The 20,926-nt window shown below is 37.0% G+C and overlaps 4 protein-coding genes across 5 annotated transcripts; 2 read left to right on the top strand and 2 right to left on the bottom strand.

Annotated features, from left to right (window-relative positions):
• The first annotated feature begins 2,393 nt into the window (after positions 1 to 2,393).
• On the top strand, positions 2,394 to 9,252 carry LOC128855125 (gametogenetin-binding protein 2-like). The gene is made up of 5 exons (XM_054089774.1): positions 2,394 to 2,800; positions 4,842 to 5,408; positions 5,522 to 5,697; positions 5,825 to 6,875; positions 8,875 to 9,252. The coding sequence occupies exons 1-5, from the start codon at positions 2,699 to 2,701 to the stop codon at positions 9,094 to 9,096; spliced, it is 2,118 nt and encodes a 705-aa protein (XP_053945749.1). The 5' UTR covers positions 2,394 to 2,698; the 3' UTR covers positions 9,097 to 9,252.
• On the bottom strand, positions 9,194 to 10,895 carry LOC128855126 (mediator of RNA polymerase II transcription subunit 27). The gene is made up of 5 exons (XM_054089775.1): positions 10,488 to 10,895; positions 9,916 to 10,185; positions 9,757 to 9,844; positions 9,484 to 9,699; positions 9,194 to 9,426 (listed from the first exon to the last, which is right to left on the bottom strand). The coding sequence occupies exons 1-5, from the start codon at positions 10,655 to 10,657 to the stop codon at positions 9,289 to 9,291; spliced, it is 882 nt and encodes a 293-aa protein (XP_053945750.1). The 5' UTR covers positions 10,658 to 10,895; the 3' UTR covers positions 9,194 to 9,288.
• Positions 10,896 to 13,099: 2,204 nt separating this feature from the next.
• On the top strand, positions 13,100 to 15,475 carry LOC128855124 (calcineurin B homologous protein 1). Its single transcript, XM_054089773.1, has 3 exons — positions 13,100 to 13,279; positions 14,463 to 14,726; positions 14,790 to 15,475. The coding sequence occupies exons 1-3, from the start codon at positions 13,213 to 13,215 to the stop codon at positions 15,026 to 15,028; spliced, it is 570 nt and encodes a 189-aa protein (XP_053945748.1). The 5' UTR covers positions 13,100 to 13,212; the 3' UTR covers positions 15,029 to 15,475.
• A 671-nt stretch (positions 15,476 to 16,146) lies between these two features.
• On the bottom strand, positions 16,147 to 19,515 carry LOC128855123 (protein transport protein Sec23A). 2 transcript variants are annotated; one of them, XM_054089769.1, is made up of 6 exons: positions 19,101 to 19,515; positions 17,790 to 19,039; positions 17,574 to 17,727; positions 16,933 to 17,481; positions 16,702 to 16,722; positions 16,147 to 16,447 (listed from the first exon to the last, which is right to left on the bottom strand). In XM_054089769.1, exons 1-6 carry the CDS (start codon positions 19,377 to 19,379, stop codon positions 16,358 to 16,360), a joined length of 2,343 nt encoding a protein of 780 aa, XP_053945744.1. In that variant the 5' UTR covers positions 19,380 to 19,515; the 3' UTR covers positions 16,147 to 16,357. The 2 variants fall into 2 exon arrangements, with proteins under 2 accessions (XP_053945744.1, XP_053945747.1); XM_054089772.1 differs by lacking the exon at positions 16,702 to 16,722.
• Between the last annotated feature and the right edge of the window lie 1,411 nt (positions 19,516 to 20,926).

Here is a 20,926-nt window from a genome sequence, read left to right as displayed (position 1 = left end):
AACTTTATAACGTTGCCAGATTAATATCTGAGAAACAAAAACGGCATCTCCTTATACAGAAAAAAATATATAATTCAAGATTGAGCAAGTAGATTCGGCTTGTGATTGAGCATCCACACTTGTTTTAACGTCAGTTAACAACCAAAAAGAAGAGGAAGAGTAAAGGAAAACAAGTGGAGAATGTCAAAGACAAAATTATACCCCAACACACTTACTTGTAATGGAGTTATCGACAATAAAATCAAAAAACCGCATTTGTAGGTATTCCTATAATTTGTGCTTTTACAATTTAACAAGCGGCACTTCATTTTTATTATTTTACTTACATAAAAAATCTCAATATCCAACCAACCATCACTGAATATTAACACACGAGCATTTTTTTGGCAGAAATACACTCGGAGGGTTTGCCATTGCCTACCGAATGGTGACCGCTATTATAATAGAAAAAAAGTTTGCTTCATTTTGGTATCTCACGGAGATTCAAACCTACCAAGCACCAAACATTCGGCTACAGCGGTCGAATGTTGTACGCCCGGCGAATATGTTGCATATGTATTTCATAGAACAACAAAAGTTCAAAACTTTCCCAAATTATACTGTATATTGAACATATATATGTACGTGCATATATACACATAGTGTACAGAATACACTACCTTCTGAAAGACTCTACTTTAGTTTTGGAGAATTTGACAATTTAGTGACGTCAGTACAAAAAATAAACATACCGTTGTGTAAAAATATATTCACGGATATGAATATATACAATATACAAATACTTATATACGGATGTATGTGTGCCCGACTGATTCGCTTATTCTTTCCTCTTCTGTTTGTTTGTGTATTTTCTGTACTGACGTCGTGGTAAATAGAAAATCGCAAGCCTCCAATTATTTAGACGACAGCACGACATTTCGGCTGCAGAACGGCAATTGCCGACATCGCCAATTGAAATCTCTTTCTAAAACTACGGCGGCACACTCATGCATTTGCTGCCCTGCAGCTTATATGTGTGCGTGTCGGGTGACACACGTACTTGTTTCGTGTCACACATACTTGTTGTCGGCTTTTGCATGATGAAAATAAAAAATTTTAGTTTTTTTCGAGGGCAAGCGTCATGCACTCGACTCGCACACATATAAGCTGCAGGTCAGCAAATGCATGAGCGTGTCGCCATAGCTTAATATTGCCGGCGTCAATGAGCAGATGCAGTGCTGCCACTTAAAAATCTAACGTTATTTAATCAAAAAATCAATTTATTTTATTTTTTACACCAACTACATATATCACTATGAAGAAGTTGTTTGCTTTGCCGCTGCAATTTTGAAAATATTTAAGAAGTTGCCTTAAAATTGCATTTTAAGACAAGGGAGGTTTTTTGTCGTTACGCTATGAAGAGTCGTCTTCCTTGTATTTATACTACCACCCGCACATTTTGTAGAGGGTAAAAAATGTCATTATTGCCTGAGACGAGTGCAATTCGAGCTAAGAGCATGCTGGGAAATAAATATGAAAATTTAAACAAAATTATGCTGCATTACTAAAAGAGGTCTTTTCCTCTCTTAAGAAATTAACATTAAAGTTAAGAAAAATAAATACTTTTGAGCGATTACAATTTTACATTAAAAATATTTCACACTTGTAGCCAATTTTTCTGTTGAGTATAAATATTATTTGCATCAGCCTTCATGTTCTGATTATATCTTACTCCTTTGGTTTCTATATATATGACTTATACATGAAGATTACAGAGACTAGAAAAAAGTTGAAGTACATTCTAAATACCGTGCTTTATTTTGTATACGTTTATTTGCATGTTTAATAAATTCAAGAATTATAAACATTGAATCGTTATGTAAGTTGGGAGAAAGTTGTGATGTAGAAAATATGGGGCAACAATAAATATGAATGATTTGATATCAAAAGATAAGCTACGGCCACACGCTCATGCATGACGCTTGCCCTTGAAAAAATCTAAAATTTTTGATTTTCATCATGCAAAAGCCGACAACAAGTATATGTGACACGAAACAAGTACATATGTCACCCGACACGCCCACACATAAGCTGCTGGACAGCAAATGCATGAGCGTTTAGCCGTAGCTATAACCACATTCCGATGTTCATACTGAAATCAGCGTTGCAAAAAAACTCACTAGTTTTTGATTAACTAATTATGTAGGTTTTGAAATCAACTCTGTTTGAAAAATGCACTTGAAAATCTTAAATGAAGGCTCTTTTATTAATTAATATTTTAAATTTTGAAACAAATATCATTCTTTCTACTAAATTCCATACATTTTAAGATGTTATGCTTATTTTAGCAATTCATTCACTATTAGTGCGCTGTCATATGAAAAAAGTCCTAATTTTCGATATGCTTATATTTGGGAACTGGGCTCACTAGGCAATTAATAGCTACGAAGTTGTGCAACAGTGCAGGTGGAATCATTCCAGTTTTATACTACGTGTTTGACAATTTCTCATATAATTTCTCGGTGTCTTGTAATTACGAAGACTTTATTATTACACTTTATAGATATTAAACACATTCGAATAATTTTTTCGAACCACTAATCGTTGTACAAGAATTAAAAAAATAGAATATTGTGATTTCCTTTGCTGGGACGAAGAACGAAACTTGAAGCTTACCTTCCTTGTCGTGTGGTGCTCCGGAAATTTTTGGGGTAGAATTATGGCTAAACTCACGGAGGTATACCGAGCAGAGGACGTGATCGACGTTGGTTATAGGCAAATACCCGTGGTTGCAGGATCCGGTGATGATTCTTCATTAATGGTGAGTTATTACTATCCAGCATCGACTTTGGCAAAATATCTTTGATATTCACTACGCTCGCACAAAATCTCCAATGCAAAGTAAGGTTGGCTTATAAAAAGAAGAAGAGACTATCACTAAATTCAATAGGAAAGATGTTCAAGGGTGAATGTTGATTACCACTACATCTACTATGAAGTTGGAATGCAATAGGTTTATTTGGAGAAAGTGTTTCCGTAGTAAAAGTATGAACACAGTAAGCAGCTGATTATGAACCATTGAACCTGTTGATACATCCAGTGCTCAGGCATATTTTTTTACAATATTTTGATACACAAAGCAATTTCAAATCCGTCTATTTTTTATGTATATTAATTTTGGAGGCTGATTTCTAGATGATTCCGAAATACTCCCTCTTTAGTTGGGACCGTGAAACTAATTCGTCTGCGAAATAGTCCAAATTATTATATTTTAAAGACAAAAAGCTTTCCTTAAGAAATCCAAAAAAGTGCACATGTTCTTTAATTGCCCATTTAGTTATAGCTGTACGCAGCGGACGAACCCAAAACAGGTTCAAACTGAAATACATATGCACATATATCTCCTCAGTATTATTTATGTAGCCTGATTGCAGTTGCATTAACTGCAAGCACTCGCATGGTAGGGGCTCGAATTATTTGCTATGCACAACTTGTTTACGTAGTAATGGCTTTAGATTTATCTCACACCCCACCACATTCCCCGAGCGTGAAAATTCAATGTTGTATTAAGTGTTTTCTCTTTTATTGTTATTACAATTATGAATAACATTTTAGTTATATTTTTTTTTATTTGTAGCTTTCAGTGCTTGTTAAAAATTAGAAAATTAGTTGAATTCTTGCTCTAAACAATGCTGATCTTATCATTATTTCTAACCTAATTTGCTTACAAGAGCACGCAGGTTTTATTTATTTTCATCAATTCGTTTCTCACTTTTATTACTGTTTTTCCAAGTTTAAGCAAAAAGATATCAAATAGAGTATGTATGTATGAATGTATATATTAATTTAGGCGACTATAATGTATTTGTTCTTCGTAGATAACTGTAAAAGAAATCAGCTTATCTAGTTTAGAGAGATTTTTTTACCAATGAATTTGCAGGATCAAAGCAGGTTATGGAAAATATATGTTGGTATCGCTGGTACAATGAGGCATTCAGTGCACAGCTCTCGTTAGTTCAAATCCACATCCAATAAACATAAGAGGCAAAATCCGCATCCTAATTTATGTAAAATACTTCCTGGTGCCTAGTAGGTGCAACCTGATAAAGTTTAAACAAGATTTAACCTCGTAAGGAATAGGATTAAGATGTTTGCGCGCATATTGTCTCTGTGGTTTGGTCAACAGCTCTCGTAGTTTAAAGGGGTGTTAGATGAGTTAGCCTCATACGAGTTTGCTTCACAAGCGGGGGAAGTTAGGAATATTAGGATCAATCCTTGAAAAGTAAGAGTTATGTTTACAATATTTGCGTTGTAATTGATCCAGGTCGCAGAGATATCGCTGCGCTTTCCGTTTAAATTTGATGCCATCTCAAGAAGACAATGGGGTCAAGGACAGTCAATCCAGTATTTCTCAAAATTCAGGATTTACCTAAATGTATGTAGAATTTTTTATTTGTTACGACAAAGCTTTGTCTTATTAGCGGATCACACACATTCGCAACTATTAGATGTCCCCTTAGACTTCTTAAAAAAAGATTGCTAAGACGGCGGCCGCCGTAGCCGATAAGTTTTTTCTGAAAGCGGTCGCCCCTCGGCAGGCAATGGCAAACCACCGAGTGTATTTCTGGCGTGAAAAAGCTCCTCATAAAAAATATCTGCCATTCGGAGTTGGCTTGAAACTGTAGGTAAATGTCTCTCTAGATAACTTGTTGAATTTATAACTGCTTATATATGAGTTACAGCTCCTCATACGAAACGCTTGCTGAAAAGTGCATGCCAATTTCAGCATTTGTATGAAAAGGTGTAAAAATTGAATCCGCACTCGTTCAAACTTTTTCCAAATCTTATTTCTGTTTTTATAGATGTTAATGGACTTGAGTAGCAAAGGCTTGTGCATAGATAACCCGCAAATACGTGGGAGAGAGCTTGAAATATTTACACGCAAGTTTAAATTGTTATCAGCGGAGGAACTAAGACAATCGCTCGAAATAGACAGCGTCACTTTCGTCTCCCTACTGAATCAGTGTGTGCCATGTGTGGGCTGCCGACGTCGTGTTGAACGTTTGTTCTATCAGCTAACACTGTCAGGTCATCCAACTCTGGATCCGTTGGTCATAAAAGACACGTGTGCACTTACTGTGCGTGAGGAGCGTATGTCTGCACCACAAGCATTAGGTACGCTGCTCTATCGTCATCACGAGGTGCTCAATAATCTACTCGATAATAAACTACGAAACAAAACCCGATGTGTGCTGCATTCATTAGATGCATTTCGTTCGAGACCCTTTTCTGAGGTTTGGCGGGAAGTGTGGTTCTCAATGAAGTATAATTGTCGCGATGAATTGGCTACCATAGAAACAAGGGAGCTGCACGAAGTGCTCGAAAACTATTTAAAAAAGCACAAGTTTTGTCAAGGATGTCGCAATAAGGTATGTTTTTAATAATCTAATTGAATTTGTTTTTGTGTTTGTTAATCTGTCTAATCAAATCTTTACATTATGACGTGCTATTATTTTTCTTCGTTAATCGTTTTATTGTACAGATCGAGAAGGCATACCACATACTCGTAAACGAAACGACTTGCAAAGAAGGATTCGATGCGGCGTTGTATGCGAACATTAGAAAACCGCAATCCGAAAAGCATTTTCAAATTATTACGAAAAAAGTTGACTTCCTCGACGCTCTGATAAGGCGCGCCGAACCAGAAGTTAACGGCAGGTGAGCTTCTTTTATTTTATTTTATATTATGTTTAACGTGTACCAACACCAGATATTCTTGTATTCATGCAATATTTTGATATTTACTTAAAAAAATATTTCCATTCGTATAAACTTTCGTATGCAGTTATTCGAAACAGCGGGAGCGTCATGCCAAAACTCTTGAAATTGCGCAGGAGGAAGTGCTAACCTGCGTTGGTATGATAATGTATGAGCGGCTGCGACGTATATATATCAGTCTGCGCGAAGAAGAGAGAGCCTGTCAGGTACTAGCAGCGGTTGGCGTGCATGCGCTAAGTCGAAGTTTTGATATGGCTGTGGAACGCAAACAAGGTATAAGTAACTTGGAATTGCTTTACCAGGAAATTAGCCGCGCTGAAAGGGCAAAAGAATTAAGACGGGAGCAGAAGAAACTGAAAAAGAAGTTAAAGAAAATGGAAAAGAAGGAAAAGCTTTGCCGAAAATATGGCAATGGAACTGATAGTACCGATTCTGATACAGTAGAGCCAGATGAGGAAGAAGAGGAAAACGCAGAAAAAGAAGTCCGAATGAAAATGTCGGATGAGGCGCTCGATCTGTCAGATGAGTTTGACGAAGAGCTAAATAAATTGGTAGATATTATGGATAACAATTTGCGCGCTGGTATTAAGAAGGAATCGCCATCAACGGTGGAATATAAGTCTCCACCACAAAAGAAAAGCAAACAAAAGAAGCAAAAAAAGCACAAACAAGATCAGCAACAGACAAGTGGCAGCAAAAAGAAGCAGCAACCGCAACAGCAGCAGCGAGTGCCTACGGTCGAGCAAACGTCATCAGCAATTTGTAGTACTTATGGCAGCTCCTGTGGCATTGACGCAGTTAGCACCGCAGGGAAATGTGATATGTGTTTATCAGCAGGGGACCAGTGTCCATGCGAAAACGATGTACGCGATTCTGGTTATGGCAGTGAACTTTTAACGCCTGATAATTCGCCTATCTCTAGTGCAACCACTACACCAGAAGGTTCAGAAGTATCCTGTTCTGATGGTTTCTGTAATCATGAAAATGGGCAAGATATTGGATTGGACGATGAACATCAACACCATATGTATGATATAGGCAGTACCTATATGTGGAGGAGCAGTTCACTTAACCAAAAGTATGGGGGTACGAACTGGCTGAGCTTGCAACAAATGCTGGTATGTATGTTGAAATGTATCTTAAAATCTTTATTTACGACACTTAAAAAGACATTAGGCAATACCTTTATCTATTAAATCTTCATTTGACGCTACTGATCGCGATATGGCCTACTGACTCTTGTCATTTATGCGACTAATCCCAGAAGACGCCAATGCACTTTCTCCTTGAATGTAGCGCTAAAGCGTGGAGTAGGTTGAGACATCTCGCCCAACTGCAGCCAGAGGAAAGGCGCATACGCTCAATCCAACCCAAATCTATCCTGACTTTAATAAGGGAACTGGGTCTGGATGTGGTACTGTAATGAGTAGAGGGCACAAAAGACCATGAGGGCGAAGTGCAAACATCGTAGAATCTAATCTACTAGCTCGCAAGACGACTGGCGCTTCCGCCATGTGGAGGCACCCCGCACGACACTAACCACCTTTTCACATGTGTCTTATAACCCACTCATCTAACACCCCTCTCCCTCTGGACCCAACTTGGCGAAACAGCATGTTTCCTGGACCTACCTCCAGATGAGATAGTCGAAAACGACCGGTGATATAGGGTATATTCAGAAACGCATTATAAATGCGCAGTAATTGCAGCGCTGGCAGCACTGCCAATGTGACAAGTGTTGCAATTGATAGATTGGCAGTATTAAAATTTTTCCTGCAAATAATGCGCGACGTTTGATACAAAAATGGCGTTTTCGAACGCGATGCATTTGCAGTATGTACTGCCATATTTGCATTTCTGAACGCATTGCCAACACTGCAAAAGTACGTTGCGCATTATAATGCGTTATTGAATATACCCATACACTACACAAGCAGGGCTTGTATTACATATATTACTGCTACAATAACAACAAGAACTATTTTGGTACTCAGATGCTTTCTTCTCCTAGGTGCTTATTCCTATTGTTAGAAGACGATCTTCTGTTACTTCATCTTTCCACCCTAATTTAGTTCTTCCTTGACTTCATACTTTTGTCACCCTCACCTCTATTAATATCTGCTGCATGTGATCCGCTTCCATGTGCGGGATATGACTTGTAAATTTGGGACTTTACTTATCTTACTACGTGCTCCAATTGTATTAAATCCTTAATCTAGCCGTTGGTTCTTATTCTCCACTCCTATTTTTTCCTTATTGGTGCATGTATGGACTATGTGGTCGCACACGGATAGTAAGTTGCATCACATTGTCGTTACATAGGGTTACTCCCAGATATATAAAGGTCTTTATTTCCGCAGTCGATGGTATCCATCTCCTTGTTTCACTCCCGTCTTGACGGCAAACTCTTCGGAAGTCTCATTTTGAATATTGATTCTGCGTATTTTGTTATACAACGTCATCACCATTCTAGTTACTTTTTCTGGAGCACGTCGCCTTCTTAGCGTATCAGGAATTTGCTGCCTACTTACACTATCAAAAGCTTGTTCAAAGTCAATAAATAGCAATGGAGGTCCATATATTGTGCTCGTAACATTTTTCCATTGATTGTTTTAGGGTAAAAATTTGCTCAATAGTTGACGTTTCAGGTCGCAAACTGCATTAGCAGCCGAGTAGTACTCTCTCAGCGTATTCGTAACTGTTTGCTTAATATTTTAGCGAATATCTTATACGTCACATTAAGCAATGCCGAAATTAGATCGTGATTATCACTGCTATACTCCAGGCATCACTTTAACACCATTTTTTGTGCAATCTTAAAAATTCATCGCTGGCACTTTGCATAGTTGTTCTCTTCCGGGGATGTTAAATTTATTGCTATTCTATTCACTATTAAATGCATGATCTCGAGTCCCTATGGAAAATATTAATGATATAATTGATTGATTAATAATACTAGGGGCCATCAAGTGTACATGGGTTTATTGTTTTTAAGTCCAGTTAGGTAAATTATACCAGGTAGCAAACCATATGAGTGAATTTCTTGTCTATATTCCTTTGCAATAGGTATGTTAAATATTTTTTGTTTATTAAAAATATACTCTCATATCTTTATAGGAAAATGTCGACGAGTACGATGACGACGAAGAAAACTGTTACATTCCACAAGAAGTGGTTTTGGAATACCAATGTCAGCGCGAAAAGGTTGATCTGCAACGTAAAAAACTACGCGAAACTCTAAGGCAGAATTTTGCGCGTTTGTGTAAACAGCATAAAAATGTTAAGCTACTGAACAGCAAAGATGCAAATTGCAGCACATCAGGACAATCTTGCATCTGAATACTGCTCAAAATTATGCACTCAGAAGGAAGCTGTCTGAAAACAGCATAACAATCCTTAATAATACATAATGTGTTGCAATTCAAGAATGATTACATACATTTTTGAAAAATTATTATTGTTTCTGCAAATATATATTGAAATTATTTAAAACTATGCAAATACGTATATTATTTTTCGCTGCGTTCTTATTTAACAATTGCGACATTCTTCGTGAAAAGGTTCTAGTGTACGTAAATCACGCCAAGTTGGTGGCAAACCATTTGAAACGAATTTACCGCAACGTTTACACGCTTCCAAGAAGAGCTTGCTGTAACTGTGGAGCCAAGTCTAAAATCATCGATTAATAAGCACACATTTTTATAAAAAGTAAAAAGTTGAATTTACCATATAACTCTTAATGGCCAAATCAGGTAATGTAGGCGAGAAGAAGTGCAACATTGCGATGTGGGTATGTTCTTGCACTTTCCGGAAAACTTCGTAGCGCGATTCTGTCCACAAATCATCAGGATCAAGTGTCTCATCGAATCCCTTAACTGTAACCCATTCAATGAGCACACCCTTGCAGACTATAGCTGCCTTAAGCACGCGACTGATTGTGACCTGCAGAAGGTGGAAATTTAAAATGTTTTTTTTTTTTCCTTCTCTAAATCTACTTACAATGACAACAACGTTGGAGCCAAATGGACGACAAACTTGATAGCTTGTGAGAGGTAGGTTTATTTCACTCAGTAGCTTGTCTGTATGACTAAAAGAGTATAAATTATTTTGGAAATTCGCAAGCTTATATAGAATATGCACTATCGAAAATAGACTTACTCTGGATCGATGTTGTTACACGATGTAAATGGGATTCGTCCCCGTTTTTGCGAACAATATGTATATGATCGCCTGAGATTGTTTTGGTTGAGATTGTTAAATGCCAGAAAGCTGTGATCATGTACCTTGTCGATCCACTTATAGCTATTTACCAGCTGTGAATATAACGCTTGCCTATCCGGTGACGTTTCTTGTGCGAGATACGTAGTTTGGCCCAAACAGTATGGCGTTTGTGGGGCTTGTAAGCCGTTTATTAAGCTCTCGACTTCTCTATTTTGATGCAAGTCAGAAGAAAAAATATGTAAAAGTTAATCCAAACGTTAAAGAGCCGCTGCACTCCAAAGTGCCGATCACGGTTCGTTCAAGTTCTAGTAAAATTTGATGTTCATAACACGATTCGATCTCGCTCACGACTGGAACGGAATGCGACCGAATATCGACTCGTACGGATAGTATGGATGCTGGGCAAGATGCCACGACATGTTTGACATGACATCGTTCCCGACCGAAAGTTAACCGTGATGGGCACTATGATGTGAAGCGGCCATAAATATTTGCGTATTCAATTTTACCTTAGTTGAGCATTCATATTATTAAAGTTCTCCTGAAACTTTAAAAGAAACTTGGTGCGACTATCTTCAGCCAATTCGGCGTTAGTGCCGTCTGCCAAGTGTTCAAAGCAATGCCGAACGCTGGAACGCAGTGACCTCACGGCGCCCAGCGTGGAGTTTAACTTCTCCATCCTATCCAGTTTAGAGCTTGGTAAGTTCTGAATCTTGGCTAAATTTTCTGATTCCGACAGAATAGTAGATGGATTTGTTGTCACTCAAGCTTAAAAATGTATTTGGTTGGTGTATAAATAATCCCACACATGTATAATATACGACAAACGACAATAAACAGAATAGTACAGGCAGTGTTGCCAACTCACTACCTTAAGCAACAGATTATTGTACAAAAATACAAATAAAAACAAGGTGGATTTATTATAGGTGACAGCATTCACCCAGCTGAATTTTTCGCCGTAGGTATGGCTTACGTCAAAATGATATGCTTTGTTTGTATGTATTGGTATGCTTACATTCGTATGTTTACATTTGATTACTGTTTTTGACGTGATGCTTGGACCAAACGCACCAACAAATACATGTAGGGTTTTACTTATATGTGTTTGCTGTCACCTATAATAAATTCGCCTTGACTTCTTCCTATTTTTTGGTGTGAGTTTGACAGCTGTCTAGATATTCAAGTGTGTGATGGTGTGAGTGCTTATTCTTTTTGCTTGAGCGTATTGGCAGGGTTGCAGTACCAAATTAGAATTTGTATGGTAACATTAAAAACGATAGAATATCGCCACAAAAAAAATTCAAAGTAATATCTTTGACTTGGAAAATTTACAATAACAAATATTTAGGGAAATATTTAGTATAATGTCTATCGCTTGGAAAAAAAAGGTTAAAAGGGCCCCCCTTGCCGGGTGTATCCCCATCTTAAAACTGAAAACCGCACCCGTATCACAAAAAATAATGAAGTAATTAAAAGCCAAAAATTACGGTTTATAAGTGTATTGTATTGCTTCGATCAGTTTTACAAACGAGTCCTCATGCTCGTTTCCTTTTTAAAAAAATAACCCTCATCAGTCCAACTCCGGCTACGCAATCCACAGTATTTTTGAGTAGAACTCCTTTTCGCGTGGGCGGCCATTGGCCATGCTTAAAACAAATAACCCTCATGAGTCCAACTCCGGCTACGCAATCCACAGTATTTTTGCGTGGAACTCCTTTCCGTGTTTAAACCATTGAACTCAAAATTAAATTTTGAAGGCAAATAATTACGAAATTATGAATTCCCGAATAATTTGGAGTTATTAAGAGTGTTCCTTAACACTTCACTAACATCTCCACCAAGTTTCATTAATAAAGACATTATAGTTTGCCAAAATTTGCCCAATAGACATTATTGCGAATCCCAGCCAATATTTATAAAATAATTCTAAATTTTAATAAAGCATTTTACTGAGAAATATCTGAAATTTTACTTCTTTTGACGTGATAACGTCTTATAATTCGATTTAGCCGGCTGCACGCACGAAAAAATGTGTCGTTATCTTGCTCAATCTGTATCTCAATTGCAAATAAGTTCAAACATTTATTTTTACTTCACAATTTCATACAAATCCATTTAAAAATATGCCAAATTTGGCAATTAGGCTCCATATTCAAAAGCGAAAGTTGAGCTTGTATCAGTGGCAAAGAATACTGTGACGAATCATGAACTTTCGCGAAACGTCTGGCAACAATACCAAATAAATTATTGCACAGGTTGTTCAAGCGATTGTATAGAAATACAAGTATTTTTTTGACAGGCACCCTTGATGTGAGTTTGACAGGCACCTATTTGCAACCATGTTAAATAAAAGAACGTTTTGGAATCAGGTGTTTTCAGCTATTGGCAAACAGCTGAGAGTGTTTTTACTGATGTTCTTTTACGCCAAACATGGTGTTTGAAAGTATAGAGCAATCGTTCCATAAGAACATAGTTTATCGTTAAAAGCAATAAGTAAACGTAATTAAGCTTCAAAGTAGTATTTATAAAATGTACTTTCATTTCAACTTTGCAGGGAAAACTTTTATATTCCGGTTAATAAGCTAGTGATGGCCATCAAATTGTCTACATTTGACTGACAGGACACGTGGCGCTGCTATTGTTGCAGAAATTTTGTGACAGAACGTAATGCTATCTCATTAAAGTATTGGTATAGAGCTGCAACAGGCTTCTCGACCCATTGATGGATTGTAGTTTCCGCTTTTGGGTTTCTGGCTCACTGCATTTCTGTTCCCCCCGTTAAAGGCGACCTTTTAAATTCGATTTACCACTTCTCAATTCCACCAACGCGTCACTGTGAATTGGGCCACAAAAAACTTTTCTTTTTTGTAAGTGTCATAATTTTGATTATTTTGAATAGTAATTTATTCTTCTCAAATATTCAAATCAATATTTACATTTGATTTTTATTAGCTACCATAAAATTTAAATCCAACCTCGAATTTTCGGTTTAAAAGGAGAAAAAAAAAGATTAATATCGAAATTAAAAAAATTAACCAAATTAAGAGAATTCGGTTTTAGAAACACCGGCCTTTTTTGAACATCCCTAACTTACACATTCGCCTTGAAAGTGAGCCTCTTATTATTAGGCGAGGCGAATTAATAGATTTGCCTTGTTATTGAGTTAAATTTTCTATTTGCTTTATTTAATAAAAATTCTCTTAGTTTTGAAAACGCAATTGAATAGTTAAAATGGGGAATAAATCATCACTGTTGCTTCGCCCAGAGGAGATTGGGCAAATTCAAGAAGAAACGGGATGTAAGTAAAAACAATTTTTAGGAATAGTTTAATGGCATAAGAGTATCATAGTTTTGGCCCAAATTATTTTATTTAGTCGAGGATTAGAGCAAGTATTTATGTACGGCGTGTTTTAGCGACATAATTTCTCGGCTCGTAATAAATACCACCCAATTAGAACCGATTTGAATGAAACTCATTTGGTCATAAAATTTAGCTTTCAGTATACACAGTATTTATCATGTGATGTAAATAAACAATGCATTCTTGCATATAATTAGGTGATTGACTAGACGTCGTAAGTGTCATTGCCTTGAGGTGTAGAGATTTTATCTGTTAAATAAGTGAAACTACAACCAAAGATTTTTGTATCTGTGCAAAATTCATAATACGACTTATACGGTACTTTACAAGCACCCTAAATATATTTTTAGTCGATTAAACGACTTACAACAATACGACACTCTTGCCGCTTTTGCCCCATCCAGTGTAAAAATATTTTGGGTAATTTTAAGTTAAGTACCCACTGATTTTGGGAAGATGCAGCGAGAACGTGGCATCTTAAACCTCACAATAACCCACCCCACTGATCCATGAATATTAGTATTCTAAGGGGCGCAATTCTTTTAAACCATTCGGAAGTTATTAACAAAAATCAAAGCATTTTCAAACGGCTCCCCATAAGGCGAATAGTATACATAAAATGGCACCTTTCTTCCGTGCTAATGGGAAGATGTGATACTTTTTGGAATGTCCTTTTAAATGCCGACAAAAGTTATATTGCGTTGAGATAAGAAAAATGGCAGTATTTCGACTTACATAGTCAAATTATAAATAAATACAATCATATACACACATATACATACATATTACTCATATATTAACATGTTTTATATCCATTCTCTAATATTAACAACAATACAATTAAGTTATTGGCCACAGGTTGGCAAAGTTCAGTTTCCATGTCGCAAGCAATTATCATAGTTATGTGAAAATCATTATTTACGCTGTTTTTACTCATATCTCGTATTGTATCATACCTTGCAGATAAGAGTTATGATCGACCAAAGTTTGAATTGACCATTTTACAGAGAAAAGTGATAAAAGCAATTAACCGGAATGTTAATTTTAACTGTTTGATTAATACCAATACACTGCTTTATATTTTAAAAAAGCATTAAAAAAATATATTTTGTACTTACAGTTACGCCCAATCAAATAGAGCGTCTCTATTCGCGTTTCACCTCTCTGGACCGTGGTGACTGCGGAACATTGTCTCGTGAGGATTTTCTGCGCATTCCTGAATTAGCGATCAATCCGCTCTGCGAACGCATTGTGCATGCCTTCTTTGAAGATAGTACCGATGATCGTGTGAATTTCCGCCAGTTCATGAATGTGCTTGCACATTTTCGGCCAATAAATTCGAAAAAGGAAAACGGTTTGAATAGCCGTGAAGAGAAACTAAAGTGTAATTACTATGAAGCGCTTTTTTTTGCAGTAATATATGTAAATAATCACATTTTATTTTTAGTTGCATTTAAAATGTATGACTTGGATGACGACGGTGTTATAAGCCGCGATGAACTATTGAGCATTTTGCATATGATGGTTGGAGCAAATATCAGCCAAGACCAGCTAATAAGCATAGCTGAACGCACTATTCTGGAGGCAGATTTGTGTTGTCAAGGCAAAATTTCATTTGAGGACTTCTGTAAAGCATTAGAACGTACTGATGTGGAACAAAAAATGTCGATTCGTTTTCTCAATTAAATTAGCTCACGTTTAATTTATATATTATATATACATTCTTGTGGATATATACGAAAATAGTGGGAAAGTGGCCTAAACTTATTATTCGCTCTCTATAATAGCTGTTTTAGTATAGTAAATTGCATTTAACTCAAATTAGTTTATTGTAGTTTTCAATTTGTTGGGTATTTGTAAATTAGCAGCTTAGACGCTCCTGATCAATAATAATAGAATAAAAATGTCAAAATTTTAATGGGTTCAAATCACGATGTACAGAATACTAGAGGTGGCGCTTTCCGAAAACCGTTACTTTATTTTTCGCGATTTTGACAACTTGTAGATGTAAACAAATTAAACAAAATGAAGGGATTTGGTAATATTGTGCTGTTAGATTTGTGAATTTTAAAGTGAACAAACTAATAAAAATTAAGTGCTATGTGTTTAGGCACGAATTATATAACCTTCAAATGCAGTTTTTTTTTGTCGATGATGCCAAGGAATGAGTAAACAAACATTATCTAGGTGAAAAAACAGTGTTTCCTTACGAAACATCTGAATTTAAACTTCTTTTAAGCCTTCTTTTGAACCGAAAAACTAATATACCTAATTGAACGAAAAAGTGAGATTTAATCGGTTAAGATTAAACCTTTTTAAAACCTTCGGTTGGGCACACGGACCCGGCCTTTTTTCCGTTCTGTTCGAGGATCCTTTTTAAAAGGTTATATCCATAAATCGATAAAAAATTCGAATTAAATTTTACGAAGTTACCTGGAAGCTTAAGCCGTTAGCTAAAATAGAAATATGTTATATTCACACCCAAGTCGAGAAAGCCAGTCTGGCCAGACCCGGGCGCCTAACGGAGGTGTTAAAGACTTTTCGTTTAAAAGTGCAATTTTTTTCAATGTATGCAATTTTAGCATTTTTATATGTAAATATGAAATAGTTGTATTCACCTACACAATCATTTGTAACAATTGTTAGATCTCTTTTTGGGGTTTTCGTTCCCAAAAAACTTTCAAGAAGCGCAAAGTGGCATTTCATTTTGCGGGGAGTAGCAAGTTTTCATTTCGTATTCGCACCTTTTTTTGGGGAATGCCGATTTCCACACCGTGTAACAAATTCCTGTGAAACTACTCATCTATGATAATGTTATTTACTTTTTATTTCTTTTAATCAGTTTTAAAAACTATAGAATATAATAGAATATAACTACAGTCGTTATTTAATTATGTCGACAAATGCTGATAGCATCTTTTATATATTCCTAAATAAACTGCTTCTCCAGAACATCCCCCAGAGCGTCTTAAGTTTTAAGTAACATGACATAAGACGCATCCAACATTTCTCAATTCATGTTGTTGAAGAAACGGCGAGTTTTTTAAGATGCTCCATGAAAAGTTGCAGTGATACGTCGTCGGTCAGCACTGGAGCTCCACCATCCTATACGAAAATTGTATATTAATGAAATATGTACATATATAAAATTATAAAAATAAAGTCAAAAAAATTAAAATGTTCAATAAAATAATTAAAAAACCATAGCATAATAGTGTAGTAAAAGCAGAGTGAAAAAAGCGCTACAAGACACCGTTAAAATCGCACCGCACACCTCAACAAATTTAATTGTTTTGCCAAATAAATGACTGTTGAAGACCATAGAGTAGCAAACTTTATAACAAAAAAGTCATAAATACCGTAGACTGGCCAATTGGCGGCTATATTTTTGTCATTTTTGCAAGCATACAGTCCATGGGATATCACAATTCAATAACAGAGACGAACGAACACACGCAAGAGAAAAATAAAAACAAATTAAAACTTTAATAAACAAAACATTGCGCACAAACTCCAACATAAAACAAATAAAATTAGCTATTGCACATTGCAATTGGTATGTATGTTGCTCATAAGTTTGTAGCACTCACCTGTCCATACGCGTACATGTTGTTGTGTGTTTGCGATGGATTTACTTTAGAAAGCAAGAAACGAGCTTGTGAGCCACCATGTTCGGTATCAATGTAACGCGGCATCGGGAAACGTGTCTGCAAAATCTCCTGAGCATCGTCAACAGGTGCTTGCAGTAGCTGTTTGAAGTTTTCATATTCGGGCATATCTTGATATTTGAGTGCTCGCCACTGTGCAATCGTTTCACCATGGTAAATGAGAATCTGGAAGAATGTGTCCATCAGCAGTATACGGTCAGGCTGTATGGAAGATGTATCAAGCAACACCGGTTCTGGAGGACCATTAAAGGAGTAGCTGTATAGGATTGGCTGTATCATAATTAGCGACTGGGTGAGGTCCTCGCGCATTAGCATGTGCCGATAGAATGTGGTCTCGTCCGGCGAGTTGTTGAAGACTTGCAAAAATTGGGAACGGCGCAAATGGTACATGAATTGCGGGAAAAGGCTGAAGTTCTGTGCCAAGCGAAAACTGTTTGGGTCATCTTTGCTGTACTCGCCAAATTTCTGACACTGTAATAGAGAGGTGCATGTACATGTAGAAAACATTCATTCACATTCTATACAACACCCCAAAAATTATATTAGTTCTTCCAAATACTTACCAAACGAATAAGCTGTCGATCCACCCAACGCAATATGTCTGGTCCTTCATCTGTTTCAGCTCGATAGACAACCATACGCGCCATAATAACCGCAGCCGCTTCTTGGTCAAATCCAGCACTTATATATGGTAGATTTGTTGTTGCATCTGCCCAGCTAAATACATATAGACGCAAATTTTTAATATTTAACGATTTAAATATAATTATTTTAATTACTTCCTGGCCAATGTAGTTACACGTATGCGACGTTGGCCATTTGCGTGCTGATATTGAGTTATGAACTGAATACATCCCCGCCCTCCCTGCGGCATTGGAGCCGCATGTTGGTTAACAACTTCGAAGAAGAATGCCATTGTCGAGCTTGGATTCAATGTACACATCTTCCATTGTACCGTGTTACCCATGCCGATCTCCACATCCGACACCGACGAGCTCTTCACATTCAGCGACACACACGAGCCGATGCCGCCCGAGATTTTCAGCTCGCGCGAGCACTTCACTTCCAGTGTGCCATTGAATGCCATTTTTAAATCACCGCGAGTATCACGAGCAAACACTCGTTGGAATGTTTGTTTGAAAAGTGATGAATTAAACGAATCTCCCAACACCATGTGGCCGCCAGTGGAATTACAACACTGCTTCATCTCCATGAGACCACACTGATCTAGAGCGCATGAGTAAATATCGATGCAGTGACCATTGGTAGCGGCTCTTAAAGCCAACGCATCATAATGTTTGATTGCCTTTTTCATAAAGCGAGCATTGTCCTTATGAATGTCATGATGTGAACGAATTGGATGCTTGAGCTCATCGTCAACAACTTGGCCGGGACCCTGGGAACAAGGTCCACCTACAAAAGCCATAATGCGGCCGCCAGTATTGGGATAAGTGCATTCCAGCAGACCCACGGCAATAGCTAATGCAGCGCCAGTAGATCGCAAGTAACGCTTGCCCTGCGGTACCGGCCAAGGGTCGCGTTGCAGTTCGCTCAATAAGTCGCCCAATGCAATGTCACATTTACTAATAGGTTGGAGGAAACGATTTGCTGGAGGTGTGGCAGCAGGAGCACTAGTTACGCTACCGGGCACGCGCTGTTGACCGGGCATTGGTGCACCTGTTTGTCTACCTATGCCCAACATATCTTGCACTTGTTTTGCAGTAAGATCCTTAGTTCCACGAAATACATAGCTCTTGGAGCACCCTTCAGCACCCAATTCATGCACTTGAATCATTTTACCGAAAGTTATGAGTCCGACTAACGCATTAGGAGGCAATAAACTTAGAGACATTTGCAAAGAATCTTTCAAAGCATCTAGCTCTTCTTCATCCATACAAGTATCAACGAGAAATATAAAAACAGGCGGCATGCAAGGAGCTCGTGCTATTGTGTATTCAATGGTACTAAAGCCAGGAATTAGTTCGGCTGGCTGGTGTTGCTCGGAGATTGCAGCATATTGTGGGGGAAACTTTATGGAAAAATATTGATTGTTCAAACAAATATTTTTACAAATTGAATTATCATTTTACCGGATTACGTTGGAAACAAAAGTTGCACACCCACAACTTAGCACGATAGTCGACTTGACAAAGAGGATTAAGAATAGCACGACAATTGGTACGCGTACACAAAACTGGCTCATACTGTATAGGTGGCAGATCCGGACGTTCCTTCAGTGGTTGGTAGAGACACGCAAGTGGTACAACCAGACGGCCAGCGTCAATGCGGCTCGAAGGCCATACATTCCACGTTAGTCGCACACCATCCCGATCTTCATTCTGTTGAATGAATTCTTCGTACGTCGTCATCACAGCTGGGTGCGGTTATTTTTTCGCTGCTTTTCCAATTATTCACGATCAATTGGACTTTTCCCAAAAAACTTTTTCGCTTCCACGTCACAAGCAATCGAGCTGCCACTAAATCTATGACAGGTAACAGTATTGACAACTCCAACCGTTGTGGCCATTTATGACATAAAGGGTAAATATCTTACAACTGGTCAATTGATAATTGCTCAATCATGTTGATTGATGATAAAATCTAATTTAATAATAATTAAAAATGCATATAAAAGAATATAAAACAATAAAATGACAGATTACATACAAACGTTATTTTGATCTTACCTATACGGTTATCAGGTCGTATTATTAATGATTTCATTAAATTTGTGTTTCTGCTTCTGTCATTAAATTTTGTTTCTCGCTGCCACTGTTATTTCGCGAATGTTGTCAAGCCAAGTCACTTTTTCCTGCCAATTCCTTTTCGTCCTCCAATTTTTTTATGTACCAGAAGTTGAAAAAAATTGTATTTGTTGCCTCTTGTATTATATCCAAAATTACCGACTTTCTTTTCCGTTTTCTGTTTTCCGTTAGCATGTTCGTTGAAGTGTGGATCCTATTTATCATCACGTCATTTGATACTTTGTCGATCGAGTTTATTTTCATAACTTGTCTATAGCATCACATTTCAACGGTTATTGTTTGCAGTTTGAAGTGGAAAATTAGCAGAATTTCATTTATCGTGTGCCAGAACTGTAAAATTTGTATTTCTTTTCTCAGAATATTCATAGAGTTCTTTTTCTTTGTAATAAAAGAAAGTTCAGTAAACTTTGGAGGTACATCAGCTCAACAGCTGGTTTTGCTAAATTCATGACCAGTTTTTCAGTTTCCACTATTTTGAAAAACTTATGTACACAGATAAATTAAAATAAGCTGAATAATGATCATCCTATCTCTTTGTAGAGGGAAAGAAAACGGAATTTTAACAGTCGCGGCGCAGAGAAGAAATGCCACATTATTACGTGAAAAGAAAACATCATACACTTAAATGACTAATTTTTCAGGCTTAAACTTAGTTTAAAAATTAATCACCTTTAATATTTTCTACTTCTTTTAATCCGATTAGATAGAAAAGTCAAAAATAACACCGTGTGACAGTAATTTTGAACTTTCGAGATTATATAATAGATATTGTAGGTCTGGCCTATGAAAAATGGAATAACTCCAAAAACTGTTATCGGTTTTACAAGATATGATGCGGGTTTGGAAACGGGTTTGTAGAAATAATTCTAATAAAATGTTTGTTAGGTATTATTAACTATGTATTCATATAACAGCAAAAAAGCGTGAGTCCATAAACGTGTGTACTTATAAAATGTAATATGGAATTTCGAATGCGTATTGCTGCCACAATTTTTTGAAACCTCAGTAAACGTCGTTTACGGATTTCCTCCAACTGTTTATTACTAGTAGCCAATTGCGCAATTAAATCAGCTATTCCTTCTCCTTGTCTTTTCTTCATATCGTTAATTATTATTAAACAAACTAAAAACTCCAAAATATTCCACCAAAGT

This window comes from Anastrepha ludens, chromosome 2 (assembly GCF_028408465.1).
Source record: "Anastrepha ludens isolate Willacy chromosome 2, idAnaLude1.1, whole genome shotgun sequence".
NCBI lineage: Eukaryota > Metazoa > Arthropoda > Insecta > Diptera > Tephritidae > Anastrepha > Anastrepha ludens.
Note: the sequence above shows the minus strand (reverse complement) of the source record. Positions and strands in the feature narration are given on the sequence as shown.

Bases quoted from the DNA above. Each gene is read 5' to 3' on its own strand.
- LOC128855124 (XM_054089773.1), top strand. From the start codon at position 13,213: ATGGGGAATAAATCATCACTGTTGCTTCGCCCAGAGGAGATTGGGCAA. The intron at 13,280-14,462 runs GTAAGTAAAAAC...TTGTACTTACAG, and splicing joins AATTCAAGAAGAAACGGGAT to TTACGCCCAATCAAATAGAG. The intron at 14,727-14,789 runs GTAATTACTATG...TTTTATTTTTAG, and splicing joins CCGTGAAGAGAAACTAAAGT to TTGCATTTAAAATGTATGAC.
- LOC128855126 (XM_054089775.1), bottom strand. From the start codon at position 10,657: ATGGAGAAGTTAAACTCCACGCTGGGCGCCGTGAGGTCACTGCGTTCC. The intron at 10,186-10,487 runs GTAAAATTGAAT...GCATCAAAATAG, and splicing joins AATATGAATGCTCAACTAAG to AGAAGTCGAGAGCTTAATAA. The intron at 9,700-9,756 runs GTAAGTAGATTT...CACCTTCTGCAG, and splicing joins GCTCCAACGTTGTTGTCATT to GTCACAATCAGTCGCGTGCT.
- LOC128855125 (XM_054089774.1), top strand. From the start codon at position 2,699: ATGGCTAAACTCACGGAGGTATACCGAGCAGAGGACGTGATCGACGTT. The intron at 5,409-5,521 runs GTATGTTTTTAA...TTTATTGTACAG, and splicing joins GTCAAGGATGTCGCAATAAG to ATCGAGAAGGCATACCACAT. The intron at 5,698-5,824 runs GTGAGCTTCTTT...TTTCGTATGCAG, and splicing joins GAACCAGAAGTTAACGGCAG to TTATTCGAAACAGCGGGAGC.
- LOC128855123 (XM_054089769.1), bottom strand. From the start codon at position 19,379: ATGACGACGTACGAAGAATTCATTCAACAGAATGAAGATCGGGATGGT. The intron at 19,040-19,100 runs GTAAAATGATAA...TTTTCCATAAAG, and splicing joins TTTGTTTCCAACGTAATCCG to TTTCCCCCACAATATGCTGC. The intron at 16,723-16,932 runs GTGAGTGCTACA...ACAAAAATATAG, and splicing joins ACATGTACGCGTATGGACAG to CCGCCAATTGGCCAGTCTAC.